Source organism: Gracilinanus agilis, chromosome 4, assembly GCF_016433145.1.
Source record: "Gracilinanus agilis isolate LMUSP501 chromosome 4, AgileGrace, whole genome shotgun sequence".
NCBI classification, from domain to species: Eukaryota; Metazoa; Chordata; class Mammalia; order Didelphimorphia; family Didelphidae; genus Gracilinanus; species Gracilinanus agilis.
The window spans coordinates 412739001-412765323 of record NC_058133.1 but is presented as its reverse complement, the minus strand read 5'-3'; the positions used below and the strand labels follow the sequence as shown (position 1 = coordinate 412765323).

At 36.4% G+C, this 26323-nt stretch overlaps 1 protein-coding gene across 1 annotated transcript in view; it reads right to left on the bottom strand.

Moving 5' to 3' along the window:
• Positions 1-26323, bottom strand: part of MTHFD1L (methylenetetrahydrofolate dehydrogenase (NADP+ dependent) 1 like) — a 200983-nt gene that overhangs the window by 49618 nt on the left and 125042 nt on the right. Inside the window, exons 22-23 of the mRNA XM_044671679.1 lie at positions 25508-25685; positions 1270-1377 (exon numbers count right to left, since the gene is read on the bottom strand). Coding sequence (XP_044527614.1) covers positions 1270-1377; positions 25508-25685 — 286 coding nt within the window. The remainder of the gene's footprint in view (positions 1-1269; positions 1378-25507; positions 25686-26323) is intronic.

Here is a 26323-nt window from a genome sequence, read left to right as displayed (position 1 = left end):
GATATACTCTAAGAACCAGGAGGTCACTCATGAAAACTTCTTATTTTCAAGGACCGAAGGCTAAACTTGAACCAAAGTCTCAAAGGTGAAAAGGCAGGAAGTCCCACGCAGTGTCAGACAAAAGCACAGTGTCCTTGAGCCGGGTTTGGATTAAATAGCAGAGAGAGCCCCCTGTTAGGAATTCTTTACTAATTAATGACAACTCCAAAGCTGACACATAATAACTTTTAAAATACATTTCCTCAACTGGCACAGAGAAAGGGAGAAAAAAAAAACCTTCTAGAGGGAGAGAAAGTAAGATTTCTTCCAAGGGAGCTCAGAATTTCTTGAAAAGTTCCTGAGCGTTATAACAGCAAAATCTCTTCAAAAGAAAGTAGACTCTCTGGTGGACCAGCAGAACACCCAGAACATTCTAAGAACTCCTGATGTGCTGTTAACCTTGTGAAATGTGAAAAGCCTTGCTGTTTAGTCATTTCAATTGTGTCTGACTCTGTGTGGGGTTTTCTTGGTGGAGACACCAGAGTGGTTTGCCATTTCCTTCTCCAGCTCATTTAAAAGATGAGGAAACTGAGGCAGACAGGGTTAAGTGACTTTTCCAGGGTCACACAGGTAGGAAGTGTCTGAAGCCAGGTATGAACCCAGGTCCTCCTGACTCCAGGACTGGCTCTCTATCCATCATGCTAAATAGCTGCCTTTTGTACAGCTTTTTACTTAGCCACTTAACCAAGGACCTCACTGAAGTGAGACTACGTAAATTTGTGGCAGACCCAGTTCAGGACAGTTTTATAACTTTTTTAACTTTATACAAGTAGGAATAGAAAAGGTGGATGGCATGGCTTATTCAAAGTTGATAATCAGCAGAGCAGAAATAACTGAAATTCAGTCACTGGGTTTAGGAATTCATTGCAAATTAGTCAAGACTAGCAAACATGAATAATATCTTAAGCAGCAATAAATCTATGAGGACCTCTCTCTCTCTCTCTCTCTCTCTCTCTCTCTCTCTCTCTCTCTCTCTCTCTCTCTCTCTCTCTCTCTCTTTCTCTCTCTCTCTCTTTCTCTCTCTCCCCTTTTCAAGTTAATAAACATTTTTTTTACCCAAGGAGCTCATAATAGCATCTTGTTGAAAATAAAAGCAGATTAAAGAAAGTTCAGTTAATATAATCTAGAGGGACACCTGCCAATGTTTAGCTTTAAGATTAGCATCTAAGAATTCCTGAGACAAGTTTTTAGGACACCTCCCTAACCCTTCCCACCCACTGTTACTTTTACCTGTTGTGTATAACGTTCTATTTTAGTTTGTGCCTCAGGAGAAAGCTCTATATCTTTGGCCCCGTAGACTTTCTGAGCAATGGTTCTTATTTTTTCAACAATGGGAAGCTGGAAAAACACAAATGAGAAGAAAAGCATAAACTATAGCAGGCTGAAAGAATAAACTTTTGAAAAAGTTTTTAATTTTATATTCAATTAACATGCATTTTTATGTCCTTCTCCCACCTTTGAAATAATAAAAGAAAAACAAAACCTTTGTAACAAATATGCAATTAAAAAAAAAACAACAACTAGCAACCCTGTTGCTATCACCTCCCTCTTGGGAAGTGGGCAGCATAGATTATTTTTAGTCCTCTGGAATCCTGGTTGGTCAATGCATTGATCAAAGTTCTTTAGTCTTTGAAGTTGTTTGCTTTGATAATATTGGGATTGTTCTCCTGATTCTGCTCCCTCTCTTTTCTCATTCACATATCATAATTTGTGCAGCCATTACTAGGGATGTGCTAAAGTCAGCTCCTACCATGAGAGCTGCTTCTTAAGTTTTCAGCATGAACATTTATACCCTGGAAACTGGTCAATGATACAAATTAAGGATTAATTTATTGTTTTGTTAAATATCTAGGCTTAAGAAAATGACAGAAAATGCTGATTAAATTTAAAGTGTGTTGCATGTCCATTTTCCCTTCTGGAGAGCTATTTGTTAAATATTTGCCAGCACTCTCCCACTTATACCTCACTTCCTTCCTAGACCATTCCCCAACTGATGTGAAGCCCCTTAGTTTCCAGTTCTTTGCCACACTGAAAAGAGTGGCTACAAATATTTTTGTATATTTGAGACCTTTTCTTCTCATTTGATTTCTTCCTAGAGATATCACTGGTCAAAGGATATTCATAGTTTACTTACGGGGGTGAATGAATAAAAGTTATAGGGAGAAACTTCAATTTTTACATTTCTTATCAAGCTTGTTAACAATATCCTGAGCACAATGGTGGCAACCAATCATCTGGGGCCACCGTCTTGACTTCTTCCACAAATGGTTAACTATGTCTTCTCTTAAAGTCATAGGTCAACCAAGAAGTAAGAAATCTTAAAAGCTGAAGTCTTTTTTGTAGATTGGCAGAATGGGTGCTATACCAGAAAGCTGTAACCCCACGATACAGAAAGATGACATAACATTTCCTTTATGTGCTTGCTTAAAAGATCATACGAGAGTCCTTATTAAGGAAAATAGCTATGATTTTTATAGTTAAAAAAACTCTTTACTATTAAAGAAAAAACTATAGGACAGGAGGTAAGGATTAAAAAACAAAACAAAACTATTTTTAATTAAGGTATGGGGTGTGTGTGTGGTGGGTCACCTGATTAAGTCATCGATCTGTGAAATGTAATAATTATTGTTTTTCAGACATTTTTGTTGTGTCCAACTTTTCTTGAACCCATTTGGGGTTTTCTTGGCAAAGATACTGGAGTGATTTGCCATTTCCTTCTCCACCTTATTTTACAGATGAGGAAACCAATGCAAATAAGGTGAAGTGACTTCCCCAGGGTCATACTGGATTTGAACTCAGATATCTCTTGACTCCTGGCCTGGCACTATCCACTGTGCCACCTGTAATAGCATGGTGACTTTAACCCACTACAGATGGATGTGTCATCTCAGAGCCACAGCAGGTAAAAACCTAGAATTGGGACAAAGCAGTAACCGAATCCACTCACTCTCAGGATTCTTTGAGAAATATAGAAGAGGAGAGGCACAGGAGACAAGTAAACTCTCTCAGAGCTGGCAAATGGCAGGCTGAATTGGCAGAACTTGGATTCCAGGCCAGTCCTCCTTCGATTACCATATTATGTTACCCCCTCACAGTCAAGAGGACAAGAGTCAGCAAAAGATAGGAAAGGGGGCCAGAGGGAGAGGAAGAGAATGAGGAGGGAACAGTATTGATGAAGCTGAGAGAGGCTATAGAATATTTAATGGGAAGTATAGTAATAATAGAAGTAATAGGATGTACAGCCCTATTAAAAACTATAAGCACCATTTTTTTGTTTTATTGATGCCTTGTTTTTGCATTTCAAATATTTATAGATTCCTGAGAAGTCTTTGTTACAACAGTCAAGAAAAAATAGAACTGTGGCCTTGTTGGAAAGTTCGTGTAGCATTTTACATCTGGAAGTATCCCACCTGCCCCTTTAAAAAAATGAACTCAAATCTCTTTGTTTTTTGGAAGCAAATATATTTTAAGTACCACATCCTGCATGAAGTTTTCCCTGATTCCTCAAACTCTTAGTTCCCCATGTCCCAAACTGCCTTCTCTTGAACTATTTTGTATTTATACTCCTTATAATTATCCCATATAGAGACATACATGTCTATCACCCCAAATAGAAGCCAAGTTCCCTGTGGGTAGGTATTGTTTTATTCTTGGATCACGTTTCCTACTCTACACTGGGGCCAGGTCCTTTTGTGGTGCCATGTTCAAGTCCAGGCATGACATTTTATAGGGGATGACAAACAGGGGTATGGGAAGAGAAGGAGAGAGATTAGGAAAAGTGTGATGAGACTTAAGACTCCACCCTCTGAGGGCTGGTTAAAGGATTTAGAGATAGCCTGGGAGAAATTCTAAGGGGGTTGATAACTCTTCAAATATTCAAAGACCCATCAGAAAGAAGACAGAACAGTTCTACAGGGCTCTAGAGAAAGAAATGGGGCCAGTCGGTGTGAATGACTAGGATGGAGATTTTAGTTCAACATAAAGAACATTCAGCATCAGAGACACTGGAACAAGAATGCTTTGTAAAGCTACGGGTTTTCCACAGAGGAATATATTTAGTCAAGGTTGCACGACTATCTTTCAGAGTTATAGCAGGATACTGTAGGATAAAGGAATTACTTAGAGCTGGAAGAAACTTCAAAGGCGTTCCAGGAGAAACAGAGGCCCAGGCTCAGAGAGTGTGTGCCAGAGGCAGGAGGTGAACCTCAGTGTGACTTGAGAGCTGGTGCTCTGTGCACTACATCACTTCCCTGTAAGGGTAGGCTGGAAGCCAGACTAGACCTTTTAGGGCAAAATCTAATGACTTTATATAATTGGAGAAGTAAATTTAAATGGTTTAAGTTTGAAGACAATAAAAGATTACTCCAGAATGATTCCAATAACTGCCACAAATTTTTAAAGAGACTCCAAGTGGTTTTAAACACAGGCAGCTAGGTGGCTTAGTGGATAGAGGTGCCAGGCCTGCGGTCAGGAGGACTCATCTTCATGAGTTCAAATCTGGTCTCAGACACTTCTTAGCTAGGCAATAACAAGGGAGGTCCCTCAATTCTGCAGATGGGATCTGACATGCTTCCCTCCAATACTATATTTACATTAACATGACATTCAATAAATGCTTGGCAAATAATAGCACTTAAACAAACAAAAAAAGAAAACATACCTTCCATCTTGGAATCAATACTATGTATTGGTTCCAAGATAGAAGAGTGGTAAGAGCTAGGCAGTGTGTGGGGGGGGTGTTAAGTAATTGCCCAGGGTCACATAGCTAGGAAGTGTCTGAGACCAACTTTAAACCCAGGATCTGGTTCTCAATCCACTGAGTTGCCTAGATGCTCCCTAGACCAGGAATTATTTTTTTTTTTAATTTTAATTTTTTTTGAAGACCAGGAATTCTTAAACTGTAGCTAGGTGGTTCAGTGAATGGAATACTGGATCTTGGAGTAAGGAAGATCTGAGTTCAAATGTGGCCTCAGACACTTATTAACCATGTGACTCTGGGCAAGTCACAAACTCTGCCTCAGTTTCCTCATTTATAAAATAGGGATAACATAAGAGATAGCACTGACTTCCCACAGTTATAGTGAAGTTCAAATATTTATGCAGTGTTTTGAAAATCTTAAAGCACTAGCTATTATTAACTTTAAAAAATGTTTTGATAACTATATTTCAGTATCATTGATTTCCTTTGTAGTCCTATGTATTTTATGTAATTTAAAACATCATCCTGGGAAGGGACCTGTAGGATTCTTCAGAATGCCAAGTGAGTCTGCCTCACAGAAAAGGCTGCGAATTCCTCTTCCCTCTCTCCCACCTCCTGTGTTCTAATCATTGAGCTGCCACTATGGCTTGTCCTGATTTTTCTTCCTTTTCTTCACTTAGGTGGCTACCTAAGAGTTGAGCCCTCATTACTTTTCCCCTTGATTACTATAAAAACTTCCCGATATCCTTCTTTCCAGTCTTTGCTTTATGCAAACGGTCCCCCATATCCCTGTCAGGCTCAGAAGGCTTTAGTGGGTCCCCTCATGTCTCTCAATCTACTCAGCCTGTTATCTGTTTTAAGTTCCCCCACAATCCAAAGCCTGACTACCCTTCTCCTGTCATCTCCTATTATTCCCCTTTCCTCAATGCTTTCCAGCCAAGTGAGACAGTACAAGAGCCGCTCCCGAATGTTAGGATGCCGCCTCCGCCTCTGCCTCTGCATTTGTAGGAGCCCCTCTCCAGCCTCCCCTCATCTCTCCTCAATTCAAGACTATTCAGGTGCTGCTTCATGCATGAAATTTTTTTTTGCTTCTTCCTTCAAGTCTTTTAGACTTAACTGTACAGGTTCCTGCCCCGTCTTTTCCCCACAATAAGCCCCTTGAGGGTAGGGATGGCTTTTGTTTTGCTCTTGTATCCCCAACACTTAGTCACTTACAACACTTATGATAATGCTCAATAAAAGTTGGCTGAAATGAATCCAGTTTAGGAAGATGTCTTTCTTAAAATCTCTTCTTTCAAGTCTGCCACAGCCCCCCACGAAGGGTGTCCTTCTCAAAAGGTTTATTTGAAACATTCATCTGAACCCTAAATGTGCTGGGCTGCCTTCATTGGTTGTTTTGCTGGGCTCTGTTTACTAAGGTCAAACAGTCACCATATACAGATAACTAACGTGGAGAGGAGATGGGCATTTATTACATACCCCCTAAGTGCCTGGCACTGTGCTGAATGCTTTGACAAATATCCTCTCATTTTATCCTCACAACAACCAGGTAGAGTGGGTGCTTTTCCCCCATTTTACAAATGTGGAAACTGAGGAGGAGTGGTTATTTTTTTTTTTTCTTTTTAAAGCTGAGTTGCCAGGTTAGTATCTCAGATCTTTCTGTCTCCAGACCCAGGGCTCTACCCACTTGCTGCCAGCAGTCCTTACTAATGCAAGCTGAACATGAGGAGTGTGATTATATATAAAAGATATGAAAGACTCACCAACCCAGCCCTACCCAGGTTGGGTAATTGTAAACTGCAATTAAGGGACTTTCTATTCCCTCTTTACCCTGGTCATTCCAGGGCTGCATGTATGGGACCAGAGAGTTCCTTACATACCAATAAGTATGATGCCCCTTAATATGAACCTCAGCTAAAAGCACAGATGATGCTGTATTCTTGTCTTCAGGCTCCCTTCCAGGTTTCAACATGCACAATATTATCTACTGAAAGTTGGAGATAATGTAGCATAAACATCCTGGACTCAATTCCTGGTAGGAGTGTCCTGAATAGAACATTTTAGTTTGTACAGATAGCCATCTTGGGACCCAAATTCCTTTCCCTCACCCCTCGGACAATGATCAAACATTTTTTGGGGGGTTAGTCATTCTTGTAAATGAAATTTTAAAACAACGTCAAAAGTACCTTGCTTACTGTGATTGAAAGATGTAACACAAAGACTGAAAACTATTCCCATCAAAGTATAAGCCACTGTCTACAAACAAAAATCTTTTGTCTCGTGGGAGAGAATTTTCTGCTTCTTATGCTAGTTTTAGAAAGTACTTCTTATCTCCTCTGAGTTAAAAAAAAACAGAAAGAAAATAAATGGAAAATGGAAAATATCTACGCAATCTCTTTCTCAGGACCCTACTTTTATTAATGTAAGACAGTTAGTGAAAAAAGTACATTTTTGAAGCAAAAAATCAATCTTACTTTATCGCAATCCAGTTCATTTTTCAGTTTAGTAAGTCCTACCTTTCAAAAACTCACGACGAAATTAAAATCCTAGGTTGTTTAATATCATACAAAAATAATAACAGTTATTCCTCAGTTCTATAAATATGCCCTAATTAAAACACTAACTGTATTTAAGCTGCTCCACCAAAAGGTCTAGGTTTCTGTATCAGTACTGTTTGACTTTTTATTTTTTGTATTTTATCAATAGAAAGAATGGAATTTAAAAATATCTCAAAGGACCAAGCTGTGCCAGTTGATAGCACATTTAAAAAAATCTATATGAAAAAGAAAATACATAATAAGATGAAAATTTTAATTTCAAAGCAAAATTATATTTTTGCCTCAATTGACATACCTGGTCCTTCAACTGTTAAAATGGGAGGCAAAATGGTGTATAAGGTAAGGGTCAGCCCTGGGTACTCAGGAAAACCAGATTTAAAGCTGTCACCTCCGACTCTCCCCTCCCCCCATCAAGCATGCATACACATACAATCAAGCACACAGGCACTTCTCAGTGCTTCAGGGAACTCTCTAAATTCATCAAAGTTAATGATTGGCATTGGGGAAGGGAATTTCTATACCAGAAGTTCCCTCATGTCAATGAAAAAATTAAAAACAAGACAAAAAAGCCCTTACTTTCAGAGAAATCCAGCCAACTTCAAACATATTCTTCTTCAAGTTCTTCATAAAATCTTTTAAAGATTTGTTGGTAAAAGAAAAGGTAAAATCTATATACCTGGGTTAAAGCAATGTGGTGTCATCCAAGTATGTTTATATCCCTTAGCCTTTTGAACACATATTACTGTTAGGATCTAGGCTCCTTCTTAATAAACTATGAACATATGAATACTCACTTTTAAGATTTTTAAACGAATTCTAGGGTGATTGGGTTAGCCTCAAACATTTTCTAGTGGTGCAACTCTGGGAAAGTTACTCTAACTCTCTCTACCTCAGTTTCTTTATTTATAAAGAGAAGATAATAACAGCACTTATGTCTCAAGGTTTTTATGAGGAACAAATGAGATATTTACAGGATGTTTTGCAAACCCTGAAGCACTAAGTGAATGCTTCAGATCTGAATTACATTGTCTGTAAGTCAACTTTCCTCATTTATTAGAAAATGGAGGAAAGTTGGAATAATTTCCAAGGTCTCTTTTAGTTCTATATTCTAAATTCTATAGAAATAACTAAATTCTTCAAAGGAGTTTAAAAGTATTAAAATTTATTAAAGTATGATGTGAAATTTGATATATCAAGATATCTTATTCTGGATTTCTGTCTGACCAAATAAGCAAAACGAAATCAACTGAACCCTTTTTTTTCCTCAGTTAACTTCTTTGTTATGTAATTTAAGGGAGCTATGTTAATTAAGATATTCCAGTGGTTCCCAATTTCCTTTAAGAAAAAAACATAGACTTTTCTGTTTGACATTTATCATTTTGGCCCTAATCTACCATTCCAGACTAATTACATTTTAATATAACAATTATATAACTATTCTGCCTTCCTTCAGGTACTATTTGTTGTTCAGTCATTTTTCAGTTGTTTCTAATTCTTAATGATCTCATTTGAGGGTTTTTTTTTTGTTGTTGTTGCTTTGTTTTTGCAAAGATACTGAAGTGGTCTGGCATTTCTTTCCCCAGCTCATTTTATAGATGAGGAATCTGAGGCTAACTGGGTTAAATGACTTGCCCAAGGTCACACAACTAATAAGGCCACATTTGAACTCAGCCAGATGAGTTTTTCATGACTCTAGGCTTTGGTACTCTATCTGCTGTGTCAGTTAGCTGCTTCTGAATGCTCTATATTTAAAAAAAAGTTTTTACATGTTGATACAACTTTAAATAATTGTTTTCTAATATTTTGTGATTCATGTTCTCTTCCTACTTCCTACCTCATCCCTTCCCCAAGATAACAGGTAACATGATAAAGGTTGTACATGTGTTATTATTATACAACCCATAGCTCCCATGTACTCTAGATTCCAATTAAACCGAGCTCCTTGTTAATCCTAACACAAAACAACATTTATCATTCCTATGCCTAGAGTGAATCCCCATCTCATTGATGCCTCAGCTCATCCCTGGTTTTCTTCAAGACTGTTGAAGTATTGCTATCTACCAGAAACCTTTTCTGATCCCTTTAGTTACAAATAACTCTTGTCAACTACCATGTATCTATTCTTTCTCTCTCTCCCTCCTACCCCCTTTTTAATGGACTAGATACAGCTGTAGAAGATCTAGAATTTCTGCTGAGGAAATATTCTTAAAGTGGAACTTGATGATTGATTGACTGATGTTATGTAATTTATCAGTTACTTTCTAGATGTAAATGACAAGGCACAGAGTCATTTATGTTCACAAGTTCTATTTTAGAAATAGAATGGCTAAAATAAAGTTAGGGTGCTTGCTTACTACTGAAAGTAAAGTTGTTTCTGTTCTATTTTATGTAGCTATGATTTCATATGAATTTCATGTTCACTACTTTAAAATCTATTATATATGTTCATTCATTCAAGGAATGATTATAATATTTATAAATCAAGGAATAATTATAATTCTTAAAAAAAACTAGATTAGATCTTTAGTGTATTTTATGTAAGAAGCCAAAGCTAAATGTATCATGTTTTCTGTTAAAATGTAATTGTTCTTTTCTTTTCCAAATAGTGGGTGTCAAGCACTAAGAGACCACAAGCTAAATATTTCAAGGATCTCAAATCATTTCAGTGAGGCTGTTGCCTCTATAAAAGCAGACCAAAATACTTTCATTATTTAATAGGTGGTCTTTTAGAGTGATAGTGGTTCAAATATTCATTGCTCTCTAGCTAACCTAATAATGACTTTTTCTTAATGCCCAGAGGGACTGGTTCACTCCAAGAATTATTCTGGAAGTCTTTCCAGCTTGGTAGGATCTGCCATATATCTGTTAACATGGTTGTCCTTTGAGAAGCCAGGATCATCTCTGTATCATAAGGAGGCACTGGATTAGAGCTTTAATGGAGTTTTTCCTCTGAAAAATGCCTGTTCATGTCTTTTGATCATTTATCAGTTGGGGAAAGCTCTCATTATAAATTTTCTCAATTCTCTAAATATTTGAGAAATGAAATTTTTATTATAGAAATGCAGTAAACATTTTCTTCCCAGTTTTCTGTTTTTCTTCTAATTTTGGCTGTGCTGATTTGGTTTGTGCTAAACCTTTTACTTTTATGTAATAAAGCTTACATTTTTACATGGTGGCACAATCAAATATAATGGACTTCTTTACTAATAGCAATGCAATGATCCAGGACAATTCTGAGGGACTTATGAGAAAGAATGTTATTCATATCCAGAGAAAGAAATGTGAGAGTAGAAATGCAGAAGAAAAACATATGATTGATCACATGGTTCTATTGGGATGTTGACTTTAAAAGATCACTCTTATTGCAAATATGAATAATATGGAAATAGGTTTTGAACATCGATACATGTAAAACCCAGTGGAATTGCTTGTCGGCTCCAAGAGGGGGAAGGAAGGAGAGGAGGGAAAGAACATGAATCCTGATTATGGAAAAATACTCTAAATTAATTAATTCAATCAATCAATATCAAAAACAAATAAATCTAAAAAAACATGCATTTTATATTGTTTGGTCACCGAACTCTTCTCCTATCTATAGATCTGAAAGATAATTTCTTCCATGCTCACTTTATTTGCTTGTAGTTGAGGTCAAGATTGAGAGGAAAAACAAACATTTGTTTATGCAACTGAAAATTACTGGGGGGCAGTGAGGTGGCTCAGTGGATTGAGAGTCAGACCCAGGGTTAGGAAATCCTAGGTTTGAAACTCACCTCAGACACTTCCTAGCTGTGTGACCCTGGGCAAGTCACTTTATTCTCTTTGCCTAGCCCTTACCACTCTATTGATTCTAAGACAGAAGATAAAGGTTTTAAAAAAGTGGTTATCAATAGGCACAGGGCAATGTGTTTAGATAAAGAAGACCAAGAAAATTATGTCGTCACGACTATATAATGACTGCTCTACAAGGAACATATTCGATATTTATCTGGTCTCATGTATTATGGCAATTCAGATTTATAAAATTTATATTTTGTCCAAAAAAAATAAGATGCCAAAATTAACCTGTGTTTTGTTGTAGCCAAGATGTCAGTGAGAAATGCTTAGCTTTGATATAACTTTCATTTTAAAACAAAAATGAAAAATTTCATTTTACAATAAATTAAAAAAATAGTTCAGAATTCTTTTTAAAAAAACAATTTACTCAAAATTACTCTGTAAGAAGAGTTGCCATTAGCCTAATATTTCCATTTTGTAAACATAAAGATCAGGACAGAGAAACTATAATTTATTGAGAGTAATATCAGAAAAATTTTCAGATCAATCTATTTGGTATTTACTTAAAACATACTTTCCCCCAACTAGATATAAGAAAAAGAAATAATTAAAAGAAATTTGTTCTTATAAGATTTGCTTTTAAGGGAAAATAAAATTAATATAAAAATTCTAAAAGATGTTTTAAAATTTTCTAACATTTAAGATCCCTTATCATAAGGGTAATCTGAAATTAAATGCACATAAAGTTAAAGTAAACCTCTGCTATAAATAGATGAAAGAGAGAAGTACTATAGCTTTATATGGACAAAAATATTTAAATATGTATGAAATGTTTAAACAGAAGTGATCAGATGATAAACTTATAAGTTTAATGGGAAGTCTCAGAAATAACTGTTGTATTCGCTTCAGGTCTTTTTGTCTTAGCCAAAATGGGACATCTAGTTTAAATGTGTTATAAATACGTTATAGGTAAACACAGTTAACAGAGAACTCCTGGGTGTTAAACAAGAATGCAATAAAAAAATATTGATGTTCATTTACATTGGATGTGACACAGGGTACAAAGAGGTCAAATTACACACATACCTTCCAAGTACTAAAGCAGCTCTGGAGTTATTACTAAGAACAACAGATTCCTATAACACTGATCAAAAACATATACATAACTCCAGACCAATCCATTCAAAGCTCACAAAGGTGTATGTCCTTGCTCCCATGAGGCTGATATCATCAGTTCCAAGAACTAATAGCAAGACCACTAAACAAGCAATGACGTCTAAGGGTTCCCTAATGAACTTCACCCTCTGTTGGAAACTATAGTTTTACATAACTGCTTGGACATTGAAAATGGACTCACTGCCCAGAAAGGTACATTTCTATCCCATGAGGGATTACAATAAAGAAGTCACAAATTTAGTTTATTTTATTACTTAAATATTAATAAAATATTTATTAATCACCTAATGTGTGCCAAAAAATGTGCATCGTCAACAAAAAGGAATAAGTAAGTAGTTACAATATGGTGATAGAAATGGTGACTAGCAGAAAGAATGGCAATGGCTTAGCTTCTATGAGTGAAGTTATTAATATTTACTTGATGACTATTAAAAATATTTATTTTTAACATTGTTTTCCTTTTCTATTTTGAGTTCCAAAATCTTTCCCTCCTTCCCATACCTCCATCACCTACAGAAGGCAAGCAATATGATGTCAACTATACATGTGAAATTATACAAAAATATTTATATATTATAGTCATATTTTCAAAAAATAGCAAGAAAAATAAACAGAAAAGTATACATTGTAGGCTCAGTTGCCTTTGGTCAACCAGGAAGGGAGGGAGATCAGCTAGAGGCCACTGTCTACCCTCAGCAGTAGGGGGTCTCTTCAGTTTTCACTTTCACAAAGTTTCTTTATGGAACATAGAGATGAGGGGCATGAGACTGGAGAAAGAGTGCGCACACACACATAAAGATAGATTAGATATAGAGAAATTAGATAAAGATCTATTGTCAGCAGGTATTTGCTTCTATTTATGGTTTCTGCCATTGGGGGGGAGGTAGGTCCTGGAATGGATCACAGGGTCCTCAGTGTATCTCCAGTTTGCACTCTAAATTCATCAGTTTTCTCTCTGCAGGTGGAGAGCATTTTTTCATGAGTACTTTGACGTTGTCTTGGATCACTTTCTTTCACAGTTGATTGTTATAGCAGTGCTGTCACTGTGCACAAGGATCTCCTGGTTCTCTTTGCCTTGTGTTAGTTCCTCTGGGTCTTGCCATGTTTTTTTATGAAACCATCCCTTTAACATTTCTTATAGCACCATAGTACTCCATCAGGATCATGTGCCACAACTTGTTCATCGATTCACCAACTGACGAATATCCTCTCAATCTCCAATTCTTTGTCATTAAAGAAAAGCTGCTACAAATATTTTTGGACATATAAGTCCTTTCCCTTTGACTTTCATCTCTTTGAGATACAGACTTAAGAGTGGTATTGCTTCTCTTATCTCCTTCCTCTATTTCCTTGCTGGGTAAGTTACATTTTTATATACAACTGAGTGTGTGTGTTTGTATATATATATTCTTCCTTCTTTGAACCAATTCTGATGAGTGTTATATTGCCTGCCTCTGCTGTATTCCACCCCCACCTCCATTATAAAAGTTCTTCCTTGAGTGACACTTTGATGTGGGAAAAATCTCCCCATCTTACTTCTCCCTTCTTCCTCCTCCCAGTGCATCCCTTTTTCTCACCTCTTCATTAAAAAAAATATTCCATTCCATTCATTTCAATATAACTCACATCCATGCCCTCTGTCCATGTAAACTCCTTTTAACTGTTCTAATGATGATAAAGTTCTTAGGAGTTAGATATATCATCTTTCCATATAGGAATATCACAGTTTAACATTACTGAGTCCTGTATAATTAATCTTTCATATTTTTTCTTTCAACGCTTCCCTTTGAGTCTTCTGTTTCAATGTCAAATTTTCTATTCACTTGTGATTTTTTCATCAGGAATGCTTCAAGTATTCTATTTCATTTAATATCCTTCCCCACTCCCCCCTTGAAGGATTATATTTAGTTTTGCTGGGTAGTTGTTTTTTGGTTGTAATCCTACCTCTTCTACCTTCCAGAATATCATATTCCTTTAATAGGGAAGGTGATAAATCTTGTGTGATCCTAACCATGGCTCCACTGTTTCTTTCTGGCAGCTTGAGTTACTTTCTCTTTGATTTGGGAGCTCTGGAATTTAGTTATAACTTCATTTTTGGAAACTCTTTCAGGAAGTAATGATGTATTCTTTCAATTTCTATTTTGCCTTCTGGTCCTAAGATACAAAAGCAGTTTTCTTGGTAATTTCTTGAAATATGATATCTAAACTCCTTTTAGGATCAGAACTTTCAGATAGTCCAATAATTCTTAAATTATTTTTTCTTGATCTATTTTCTAGCTTTGTTGTTTTTCCAATGAGATATTTTATATTTTCTTCTATTTTTCATTCTTTTGTCTTTGTTTCTAATGTTTCTTAATGTCTTGTGGAATAATTAACTTCCATTTGCATAATTGTAATTTTCTAAGGATAATTCCTTTCTTCAGTGAGATTTTGTACCTCTTTTTCTATTTGACCAATTCTGCTTTTTAAGGAATTTTTTCTTCAGTGTATTTTTGTATTTCCTTTTCTGTTTTACCTATTCAGCTTTTAAAAAAGTTCTTTTCTTCAGTGAGTTTTTGTGCCTCTTTTACCATTAGGCCAATTCCGCTTTTTAAGTTGTTATTTTCTTCAGTATTTCTGGGTGTGTGTGTGTGTACATTTTTTACCAACCTGTTAATTATCTTTTCATAATTTTCTTGAATCAATCTCATTTCTTTCCCCAATATTTTCTATACCACTTATTTTTTTTAACCCTTAACTTCTGTGTGTTGGCTCCTTGGTGGAAGAGTGGTAAGGGTGGGCAATGGGGGTTAAGTGGCTTGCCCAGGGTCACACAGCTGGGAAGTGTCTGAGGCCAGATTTGAACCTAGGACCTCCCATCTCTAGGCCGGACTCTCAATCCACTGAGCTACCCCGCTGCCCCCTATACCACTTATCTTATTATTAATCTTTTCTATCAATTTTTGTTGGGCTTGTATCCAATTAACATTTTACTTTGAGGCTTTGTTTTTAACTGTTTCACATGGTTGTTTTCTTCTAAGTTTGTTTTTGTCTTCCTTATACTGTAGCAGCTTTTTATGGTCAAAATAAATTTTTTAAAATTTGCTCATTTTTCTAGCCTAGTTTTTTACTTTGGACTTTATGTTAAAGTTTACCTGGGGTTGGTGTAGCACTGGCCCAAGCTTTAGGCTTTTTCATGTTGATATATTTGGAACTAGTTCAGGGGTTGGGGGGGGTTATGTCTATAGTTTTTGGTGCTTCTAAGGTGAGGGAGAAGCGTGGTCCCTGCCTTCCTGTTCTGTGCGCCAAATACCTGGTCCCCTGTAGATGCATGTGTTGATGCTCCTCTACACCTTGGAACTGCAACTCTGAACTGTGTATGGGCAATAGAGTTGCCAATCAATCCAGCTGTATCTAGTGCCAGCAAAGGATCCTTTGCTCTTTCTTTCTGAGAAGTTGTCCAGTTCCCTCACCATCTCTGGGCTGAGAGCTCTTTAAGTTTCTGCTGCTTTGGCTGCCACATATGTGGGCTCTGGACAGACCTGCACCCCAGGCTGGAAAAATATCTTTCCCTGACTTTTTAATTGGCTCTGCTACTCCAAAATTTGACTTGAGGTGTTATTTTAAAGTTGTTTGGTGGGGAATGCCGGGAGAGTTCAGCTAGGTGGCAATTTCTAATCCACCATCTTGGCTCCACCTGAATCTTTTAATGAACATAAAGCTACATTTTACTTCCATTCTAATATGAACATGAACTTTATAAATTGTCCATGTTATTAAAAAACGATTCATCTTTTCTCATTGGCTTTCTTCATAAAACCAAAGATGTCTTTTCATGGAAAAAAACCTCTGCCCTAAGACTAAACTAATCACAGATTTAAAAAGAGGATGGGGAAAAAAGATAAATTTCTGATACATCAGTAAAAAACATTATATATATAGTTTTTAGTCTTCTTTTTATCCCAACATAAAGCCTTCCTTTAAAAATCTCAAACTTTTTAGTTGTTGTTTCTAAAGTTATTTTTGTCATGTATGATCTGCCTGTTTACACCTATAGCTACGTTCTGATTTAATGATTTAAATGCTTACTTTTAGTTTGAAAAATGAATTATATCATTTTCTTAAGGAATCATATTGAAATATCCATCATCTCAGTTTTAAATCACAAGAAAAATGCATGATAAACAGTTCAGCTGATTGTAGCTAATCTTTCATTTTCCTAGTCTTTCTACCAATGAGATAATTACAGATGAGAAGATGCATTTCTAAAGGCTAATAAAATAGTAATCTATTTTTTTTTCAATTTAAAAGCAAGTACTTCAGTCACATTATAAGACTCTTTTGACCAGTAAGGATAAAGTAAGAGAATTCCTACCTCAGAAGCAATCCTTCAAATTTGATAGATACTATTCCCAGAAACAAAACAGGCCTTGTCTGTTAGAAGTTTGAATTAAATGAGAAAACATTTCATTTTGGAGAAACAACTAGTTTTTCTTTTCCTCAGATATTTCTGTATATGTTTTTTGGGAAGCAATGATCAAAACTCTATTTTTCAATGGGGCATGGTGAAGAGACCAAGTTGATTTTATGTGGAGTAATTATGGAAAGTTTCTACTGAATAGATTTAAGAGAGTAGACCCCTGAGACATAAAAAAAAAGAAAGAAAAATCAGATCAAAAGAAAAAGAAAAAACCAGAAAGGCGATTAAAGGTTATTTCCACACATATAAAAAGAGGATTTTCCATGAAACCACAAACTTCTATTTTATATCATTTTCTTTTAAAAAAAGTATGTAATAAATTCTGTATGTTATTTTCAAAGTTGTCCTGCATATCTGTGCTCCCTTTTCAGGCATTTTGGGAAAGAAACAAAGTATAAAGGTGAGTAGAGATAGGACACGTTAGATTTGATCCTAGTAACAGCATTAGGAAAGGCAGTATGGGCAAAGTTGAGAGAGAGCTGGTCTTGGAACAAGAAAGACTCTGGTTTAAGTCCTGCTTCTGACATATAATAGCTTTGGGACAATATGCAAGTGACTTAACTTCTTATTGCCTCAGTTAATGATCTAAGACTGTAAGAAGTAGATGGGTTTCTGATTTGTCTTGGAGAGATTTTCCATAGCACGTTTCCCAATATCCCCCTAAAAAGAACTAGCTTTAGATCAGAAAATAATGAAGCACTTGGTAGGTAAGAGAAAGAGTTATGGTCCCATAGGCCAGGGTTATATTAATAAAGAACCACAAAGATGAGAGAAGTTTGGATTTCCCCCAAAAAACATTTTTATAATTATTATTAGATAAGATTGTAACAGTGAGTACTTCGATGTTTGCTGAAGCTTTGGAGGAAAGTATAAAAACAAATATGTTGAACAAGAAACATTTTTGGATATGGACAAAATAAGAATGGATTATTTTTGGTATTTTTTTCCAGTTTGGAAGATGGGGAGGGAAAATAAATGTTTGTTAATTGGGGGGAAAATTTAATTTTAAAAAGCATTAAGAATGATTCTTTCATCATGGGAATATGGGATTTAATAGACAGAGAGAAGACAAGAGGCTTGCATCCAGGCGAAGGGGCCAAAACTTAGTGGCTATAAAGGATGTGGATAAGGTTTCATTTCTCATTTTTCTTTCCCCATAAAACTAATCAGATCTTTGGAATGGGACTGAAGTAGGTAGATGAACTGAGGTAGAAATAAAGATTATTGTATTGCAGAAATTAGTGTCAGATGGAGTCTTGGTGATCACATGGAAAAAAGGTCTAACAAAGACAAATCTAATGGCCTTCTCTGAGTATAAGTGAGAGGCAAAAAGTTAAGAGTGTGGAAAATCCTTTCCAAGTAAAGAGCCTGAAATCTACAGAGAACTTGTAAAGAATAAGAAGGACTGAATGATGGATGTACAGACATTGAGGAACCACAGAGAAGCAAGAAGACTGAGGAAGGAGCTGGGCAGGGTATCCAAAGGACCTCCAAAGTGATGGATACTAGTAGAAAAGTCACTCATTATGTGAACTGAAGCTCTTTTCCCTTTGTGTTTTTCTAATTCCTTTAATAAATATGCAGTATTTGTTTTTCATTTTGAAGCTCCAATTCCAGATGATCTAAGGCCAACTGAAGGTTGAATCTCAAAGCCCAAGCAAAACTTGGCACATGATCAAGCTGGAAAGATTTAAAAAGCACAAATAATCCTTCAACCACTCCCCATCCCTATAACCCTCCAAAAAGGAAAGAAAATACTATCAGAAAAAACTAACAAGTCTTTCACATAAGAACCTTACGTGCAAGAGTTCACAAATTACTATCTCTGTCTGTGGTCTGAGTCTTAGATTTTATTGATTTATTTTCTTTCCTCTATACCCAACCAGAGCTGTGTTCAAGAGAAAGACTTCAAGAAAAGACCAGAAAAGAGATTTTAATAAAAAACAAACATGATCCTGCCATACTATCAAGGTCACACCTTGAAACTTTTCTAGTGCTGGAAGAAAACGACAAATACTTTCTGAGCTTTTAATTCAGGAAAAAAGACTCTTCTTTCATAAGTAGGCTTTTGGGATGAGGTTTCTCTTTACTCAGGAGACAGACTTTTTCCTATCTAATTACAAAGCCACCAATTCCAACTGAGAAAATGGAACAATGCCAAATGTACTGGCTTAATTTGGTGGTATCCTGGATTATGAGTGCAGATGGGACAACAGCTTGGAACACATTCCCATTTTTATAAGACAAATAAACTTGAAAGACCAGTTTTGCTGATTGTGAAAAAAAAGATTTTGCGAGTGGAAAATTATCACAACATGGCAAAGTTGCATGGGCTTAACACAATTTAACAGTTTCTAGGGGTGAAGCTCTAGATAATAGTAATAGCCACCATTTCTATAGTGTTAAAGTTCACAAAGCTTGTTTTAGATGTTATCTTATTTGATCCTTAATAACCCTATGAGGTTGGTTTTATCATCCTCCTTTTACAGAGAAGAAATCCAAGGCTGAAGATGGTTAAGTGACTTGCTCATTGTCCTGTGGCTGAGAAAATGTCTGGGGTAGGATTTGAATTGGGTCTTACTAATGAAAAGTGTATAGCTCTCCTATATACTATATACTATACTATCTAGCTGCCTGCCTCAGTTAGAGCCATCAGTTTTCTGTAGGGGGAAAAAAAACTGAAGCATGGGGACTCCAGTCTGGGAGAGAGAAGCAGTTTATTTCAATATTTATTATGTCTTGAGTTTCTATAGACATTTCTTTTTCACGAAACATTTTTCTTCCTTAGGAAACTTGGAGAACAACATCAAGTGTGAAACTGGAAAGGGAGTATTTTATGACAGAAAATTGTGGAAATCTTTCCATACATGCCTACTTCTGACTTGTTCACATCATGTATAGAAAGATGTTCACTTGTAGCCAGCATTTTCAATCCACAGGTTGAGCACAAAGTAAGTGAAGGCAGGACTGATGTATGTTTTGCTAATATAGCTGATTGTTAAATTTTGAGTGTGAGCATTCACATCTCAGGAATTTTCAAACACCACACATTTACAATTTTGTTGCTTGTCTAGACTTAAGAAAGTTATGGGAGATGTGTACAAAAGTATTTATAGCAGTGCTCTTTGTGGGAGCAAAAAATTGGAAAATGAGGGGATGCCCTTCAATTTGGGGAATGGCTGAACAAATTGTGGTATCTGTTGGTGATGGAATACTATTGTGCTCAAAGGAATAATGAACTGGAGGAATTCCATGTGAACTGGAAAGACCTCCAGGAATTGATGCAGAGTGAAAGGAGCAGAACCAGGAGAACATTGTACACAGAGACTGACACACTGTGGTACAATAGAATGTAATGGACTTCTCTACTAGCAGCAATGAAATGATCCAAGACAATTCTGAAGGACTTATGAGAAAGAACACTGTCCACATCCAGAGAAAGAACTGTGGGAGCAGAAACACAGAAGAAAAACAACTGCTTAATCACATGAGGATATGATCAGGGATATAGACTCTAAACGATCACTCGAGTGCAAATATCAATAATATGGAAATAGGTCTTGATCAATGGCATATGTAAAACCCAGTGGAATGGTGTGTTGGCTATGGGAGGAGGGTGGGAAGAGGGGAGGGAAAGAACATGGAATCATGTAACCATGGAAAAATTTTCTTAATCAATATAAAAAAGAGAAAGAAAATTTAAAAAAAAGTGATGGTAAATGTTCACATTATAGTTCAAACTTAAAAATGTGCTTTCCTCCCCCATCCATACCCCATCCAAGCCAGTTATTAAATATGCACCATTCCCCTGCTAATAATCTTTCAAGTTGCTATTCTAATATCTTGATATAGGGGAATTTTGAACTCTTCAAGACTATGCTGGGGAAACATAAGCTCTCACTAAACCAGATAGGTCTGAGTATGGCACTGGTGATATTTATTTGCAGAGGACCACCCTAACAAGTTCAGAGATGCTCTGAACCAAAGAGTTGGTTATTATGAGCTGCTTTTTTGTTTCATTTTATTTTAGGTCATATAATTCATTTTATCATAACATCACAACAAGAGTATCTTGTATATTGCTAGAACTTAACTAAACTTACTAAAAACTGGCTGAGTTAAACATCTACTAAAATACAGAGGGACTGTAAATTCCACCAACAGAGGGAATATACTTGATTGGAATTAAATCATAGTCCTTTTTAGTAGTACATTAAGAATATATAAAATGTTTATAGTTAGTTGCTGGGTTCTGGCAAATGTAAATTCTTCTTTCAATTGGTTTTTAAGTTTTACAAACTACATATTTTGTTTTGGAAACACTAGGTCTTTTGCAAACCCCAGAAGTAATACAGTCCTTGGGGTCATGAAGAATCAGAATGAATGAATAAAAAAAATGCTGGTGATGCTTCATCTCTATTTGAAAAGATGTTTTATAGCACCTGAAGAGGTTATTGGTTTTATAGAATTGGATGAGGTCTCTAAATTGATTAGTAATGTAGTTGAGGTTTAATACTGCTAGATTTGTAAGGCACATTAATTGCCATTTAACCATGGATAACAATCATGGGAACTCTACCCCTCTCCCTCTCCAAAGCAGCCTTTAGGCAGTTTCCCAATTCCAGATGGGGTGCCCCTTCCCCAAAGCAGAGCAGATTGAGTCATCTGGCTTCACCTTTCTCCCTCCTCTGTAAAGGCTCAGCTCAGTCTCCCAATTCAGGGTTTGGAACAATGAGTAACTTACCCGCTTTATCCAGAAAAGCATCTAAGCAACCACACCCTGAATCTCAACAATTTCCTGTGTCTCCCAAGTCTCCTCATGTTTCTCCTAGGAGGGGAAACTAGCCCTACTTTCAGTAATAGGAAACCAAGCGTGGGGGTGAATGGACCGAGGCAGAGCCCATCATATTTGCACTGAACAAGAACCCAGACAGACTGCAGGGGAGATTAGCTTTCCCTGGGAAGCAAAGAAGACTCATGGAGCAGAGCCCAAAGGGCAGGAGGGTGGGTTGCTGCGGCAGGCAGAGGAGAAGAGAAGCTCCTCTGAACCCCAAGTCCCAAGCCAGCCTAGATGGAGTTCCCCAGAAGGAAGCTAAAATCTGGGAAAAAAACAAAAAGGTGAACAAGGAGCTACAAAATGTCCTAATCCAGAATCTAGAGTCCCCAAGTCTGACTTTGGCAAGACAAAATGGTGCAATATAAGACTTGAGCTCTGGAATTCATTGCATTAAGTAGTTTAGAATCTTACAAGATGGGGTTTAGAAGGGGCTGGATGACTGAAGCTGTGCTAATGCAAACGGTAGGTGGACCACAGAAAGTTAAATCAATAGTGCTGCTTTTCATAAGCTCATGTGGCATGAAAGCCAAGGAACAGACTCCCCATCTGTTCCCCTTTGTCACTGTGGCCAAGCTCTCAAAGGGGAGGGAATACAAATTCAGAAGCAAGCTTTGCCTCTTTGTTTCTGGGGTAGGATGGGCCCATGATGAAGTGCAATGTTGGATTCAGAATCAGAAAGACTTGAGTTCTAATCCTTCTTCACACTCAGGGCAAATCACTTAATCTCACTCAATCTCAGCATCATCATCTGCCTCCTACAGTTGTGACAATAAAATGAGGTAACTAACAAATGTAAAGTGCTTTGCAAACCTAAAATGCTATATAAATTCTAGTGAGACAGCTAGATTGCTCAGTGGTTATAGCACTGGGCCTGGGGCCAGGAGAGACCAGAGTTCAAATCTGGCTTCGGACACTTACTAGCTGTGTGACCCCCTGTAAGTGACTTAAGCTTTGTTTGCCTTAATACAAGGGAGAAGGAAATGGCGAACCGCTCCAGGATCTTTGCCAAGAAAACCCGAGAGGTAATACAGTCCTTGGGGTCATGAAGAATCAGAATTAATGAATAAAAAACAAATGCTGGTGATGATGATGATGGGTACACAGAGGTAACAGGGTGCTGGGGAAGGCAGCATTATGAAGACATTTTGAAATAGTCATCTGAAACAAGGAATAAATAATTTTGTCAGGAGAAAAAATATTAGGATATTAATGAGGAAATTGAATCTTATTCTTAGTCTTGCTACTGACTAAATGAATGACTTTGCTTAGGTTGTAGTCCTTAGATTTCCCTGGTATAATAGAACAAAGGTAAGAATCTTATTACAATGACCTCAAAGCAACTGTTGACATTTTTTTATACCGAAATATTTTGTCATGATGCTTGTTTATGCAAGTTTCCTCTTGTATAATGGAACAAAGGTAAAAATCTTATTAAAATAAATTCCAAGCAATTGTTGACATTTTTTGTACTAAAATTTTTGACAGGCTGGATGTTTGTGGAAATAAGTGAGCCACTGCCCTGTGGTAGGGAAATAGTTTTGTTAAAAAGAAATTTCCATTGCAGAATATGTAGCTTATGTAGAGCTATATCACAGGTTTCAGTGATAAAAATTAACAATAAATAATTACCTAAGGCAATTTTAGTTTCCATCATAGAAAAGTTTATTTTTAAAAGTAAATAGTGTTTTGCCCTAAAAAAAAATCCTAGGCATTATTTCTACCTAGTTCAACTATGGTGACCATGTTGTTATAAATTTCTTCCTTTTTTTTCCTCAAGAAGCTGTTTTCTCACTGCATATTCTTCAGAAAAAACAGGCTGAAAGAAAAACTAAACACCTTCTTCATTAAAATATCAGTAGAAAATGAAAAAGGGTTCATCTCAGGGTTAGTATATTTGTTGGGACCATCAATCCACCTCCCCTCTTTCTATTTAACCTTCTTTTCACCTGCAATAATTTTCTTGAGATGAGCCAGACCATATTTTAGAGTGCCATTGTCCCTGGGAGTGCGTAGGTAGTGTGTGAAAAAATGTATAATTAGTCAAAACAGAGTGGGAAGAAGCTGTGTGTGGTTTGAGCACATGGCACTGTTGGCCTGGCCAAAATCTGTAAAGAGCCAGTGTCAGACATATAACATATGACTAAAATAGCATAATTATAATAAAATACCTTGGGTTTATGTACAATTTTCTAATTTACAAAGCCAGTCTTGCCTTTTGAGGTAGGTAATAATATAGCTAGCAATCAGAGGGTACATGAAGGTTTATGAAATGCTTTATATAAATCATCTCATTTGGATCTAGAAACAACCCTGGGGGGGGTAGGAGGCATTATTGGCCCCATTCTTCAGAAGAAACTGAGGTAGAGAGAGATTAAGAGACTTATCCAGAGTTATATAGCTGGTGTCTAAGGCATATTTTGAATTTAGGTCTTTCATGATCTAAAACTGGCACTCTAACCCCTGAATCTTCTTGCAATAGTCTAAGATTTGTTACAAAAATGGAAGCAGGAAAATTCTTGTGTGAAGTAGAAGTATCAGGAGGGCCAAGATGAGATTTCTGCTAAAACACAAGTCTTGAAATTATTTATCTAGGCTCAGCTAGCCTGACAGAACCATTATTTAAAGAATTTCTAAAAATTGATTAAATCACACCCAACTAATTTATAAACATGACATAAGATGTTAATGGTCAAAATTGGAGGGACTGTGGGGAAAGAGGCACAAGGATATACTACTGCAGAGTGGTGAATTAGTCTAATTATCCTAGAAAACAATCTGGAATTATTCCAGAAATGTCATTATTCGTATATAGCCTTTGAGTCATCATCCCACTGCTGGGAATATATGTAATAGAATTAAAAGATAGATAGACAGGTTCCACATATACAAAAATACTCTGAGCAGTCCTTTGTGACAGCAAAAAATCCAAAACCAAATCAAAATTGGAAATGAAGTGGGGACCCACTGATTAGTAAATAGCTGAAAAAGCAAGGAAATGATGAAAGTGAGGGATGCAGGAAAAAATGGTTAGACCTATATAAATGTATTGAAGAACCAAATAGGCAAAACCAGGAGAACAATAGCCACAACTACAATATATATAAATAAAGTAGACCTGTCTAGACACACCACACTGATACTATATCTGGCCCTCTTCATGCCATGCCATCTGGGAATCTTCTTCTCTAAACACTCCTCACCTCCTTGCCTTTGGTCATCTCAGTCAATTGCTCTGTGACTCCACTCATCCTTTCTGTGACTTCCCAGCTTAAAATACCCCCTTGGGAAATACTAAATACTCTTACAGGTGCTGTCTTCCTAATTTATAAGATCCTTGAGAGCAGGGACTTGCTTTCTGTATATGGCACATAATAAAGGCTCTTTTCATTTATTCATGAAAAAACATTTATTAAATGCTTACTATGGGCAAAACTCTAGGGTTACAAATAGAAAAGATCATCCTTCTTGACAAGGCACATTTATTCAATCCATTCATTCATTCATTCATTCATTCATTCATTCACTAAAAGGAAGTCAAACTGATGAATGATAAATATGGTACAGGAGAAGAGATGAAGAAATGTACCTCTCTCATTCTGGTAGGGAGGTGAGAGGGAGTGTGGAATGATATACATGTTTTTTGGTGAAGTTGCTGTGTTGGCTGGTTTTGCTATACTATTTTTCTTAGCTAACAAGGAACTGTCACTTGTGGTAGGGTGGGTCAGTCTTTCTAAAAAAGTCTATGAAAGAAAACCAAAAAGAATCAATAAAAATTTTTTTAAAAATGGACTAGACACAGCTCTAGAAAATTCCAAAGAAGGAAAATTCTTCTAGTGGAAATATTGATGATTTTATAAGGCCCACATAAAGTACGAAAAGCTCATTAGTCGCAGCAGATACAAAATTTTGGGAAATAGTCACTTACTTATCACTCCCCCACCCCATCCACCCCTTTGCTTTCTTACTTGCACATCATAGAGGAATCTGAAGTGACTTCTTTGGTTTGCGGCTTCCTTCACAGCCCGAGCCAAGTCTATTGACCCCCTACCACCAATAGACCAGTGATAGCAAGGAACGGCGTCGAAGGCTCCAGACTGCTTTGCGAGGTCACAGACCAAGTCAATCTCAGCACGTGTGTCACTCCTGTTGGTGATGGAAATTACTGATAATTTTGACTCTGTGTTTATTTAGGGAGTTGTTTTTAAAACACCAGAAGGATATATACTATGTTTAACCAAATTTCAGATTTTTAAACAGACTTCAGATTTTTAAACATTCTCAAAAATGGTTCAGTGTTCTAGGCTCAAATTTTTATCAGCAAAATTCTAAATTACTGGTTCTCAATGGTCACAGGGGTCCTTGAGATCCTTTTTGGCATCCATAAGGTAAAAATTATTTTCATAATAATACTAAGCTATTTTAATTTCCAATACAGTAAATATTAGTAGCTATAGTCCACATAAACAAAAGCTTAGTTTTCAAATTTTTCAATAATTTTCATATTTTCAACACTGTTAAATAATTTTAAGAGTGCAAAGGGATCCTGAGACCAAAATGTTTGAGAAGTACTATATTACTCCAAATATGATGATTGGTTGTTCTTTTTTTTTTTAAAAGCAAAGGTAAAGAAAGAAGAGAAACTAAGATGATTCTTTTTTGGGGGGTCTATAAGGCTTTGTGAAAAAAAAGTGTGAAATGTAAAAAGAAAAAAAAATAAACAAAAACTCAGGATTGTTTTTTTAAGCTATTCATCTGGTTCTCTCCCTAACTGAAAATTTGAA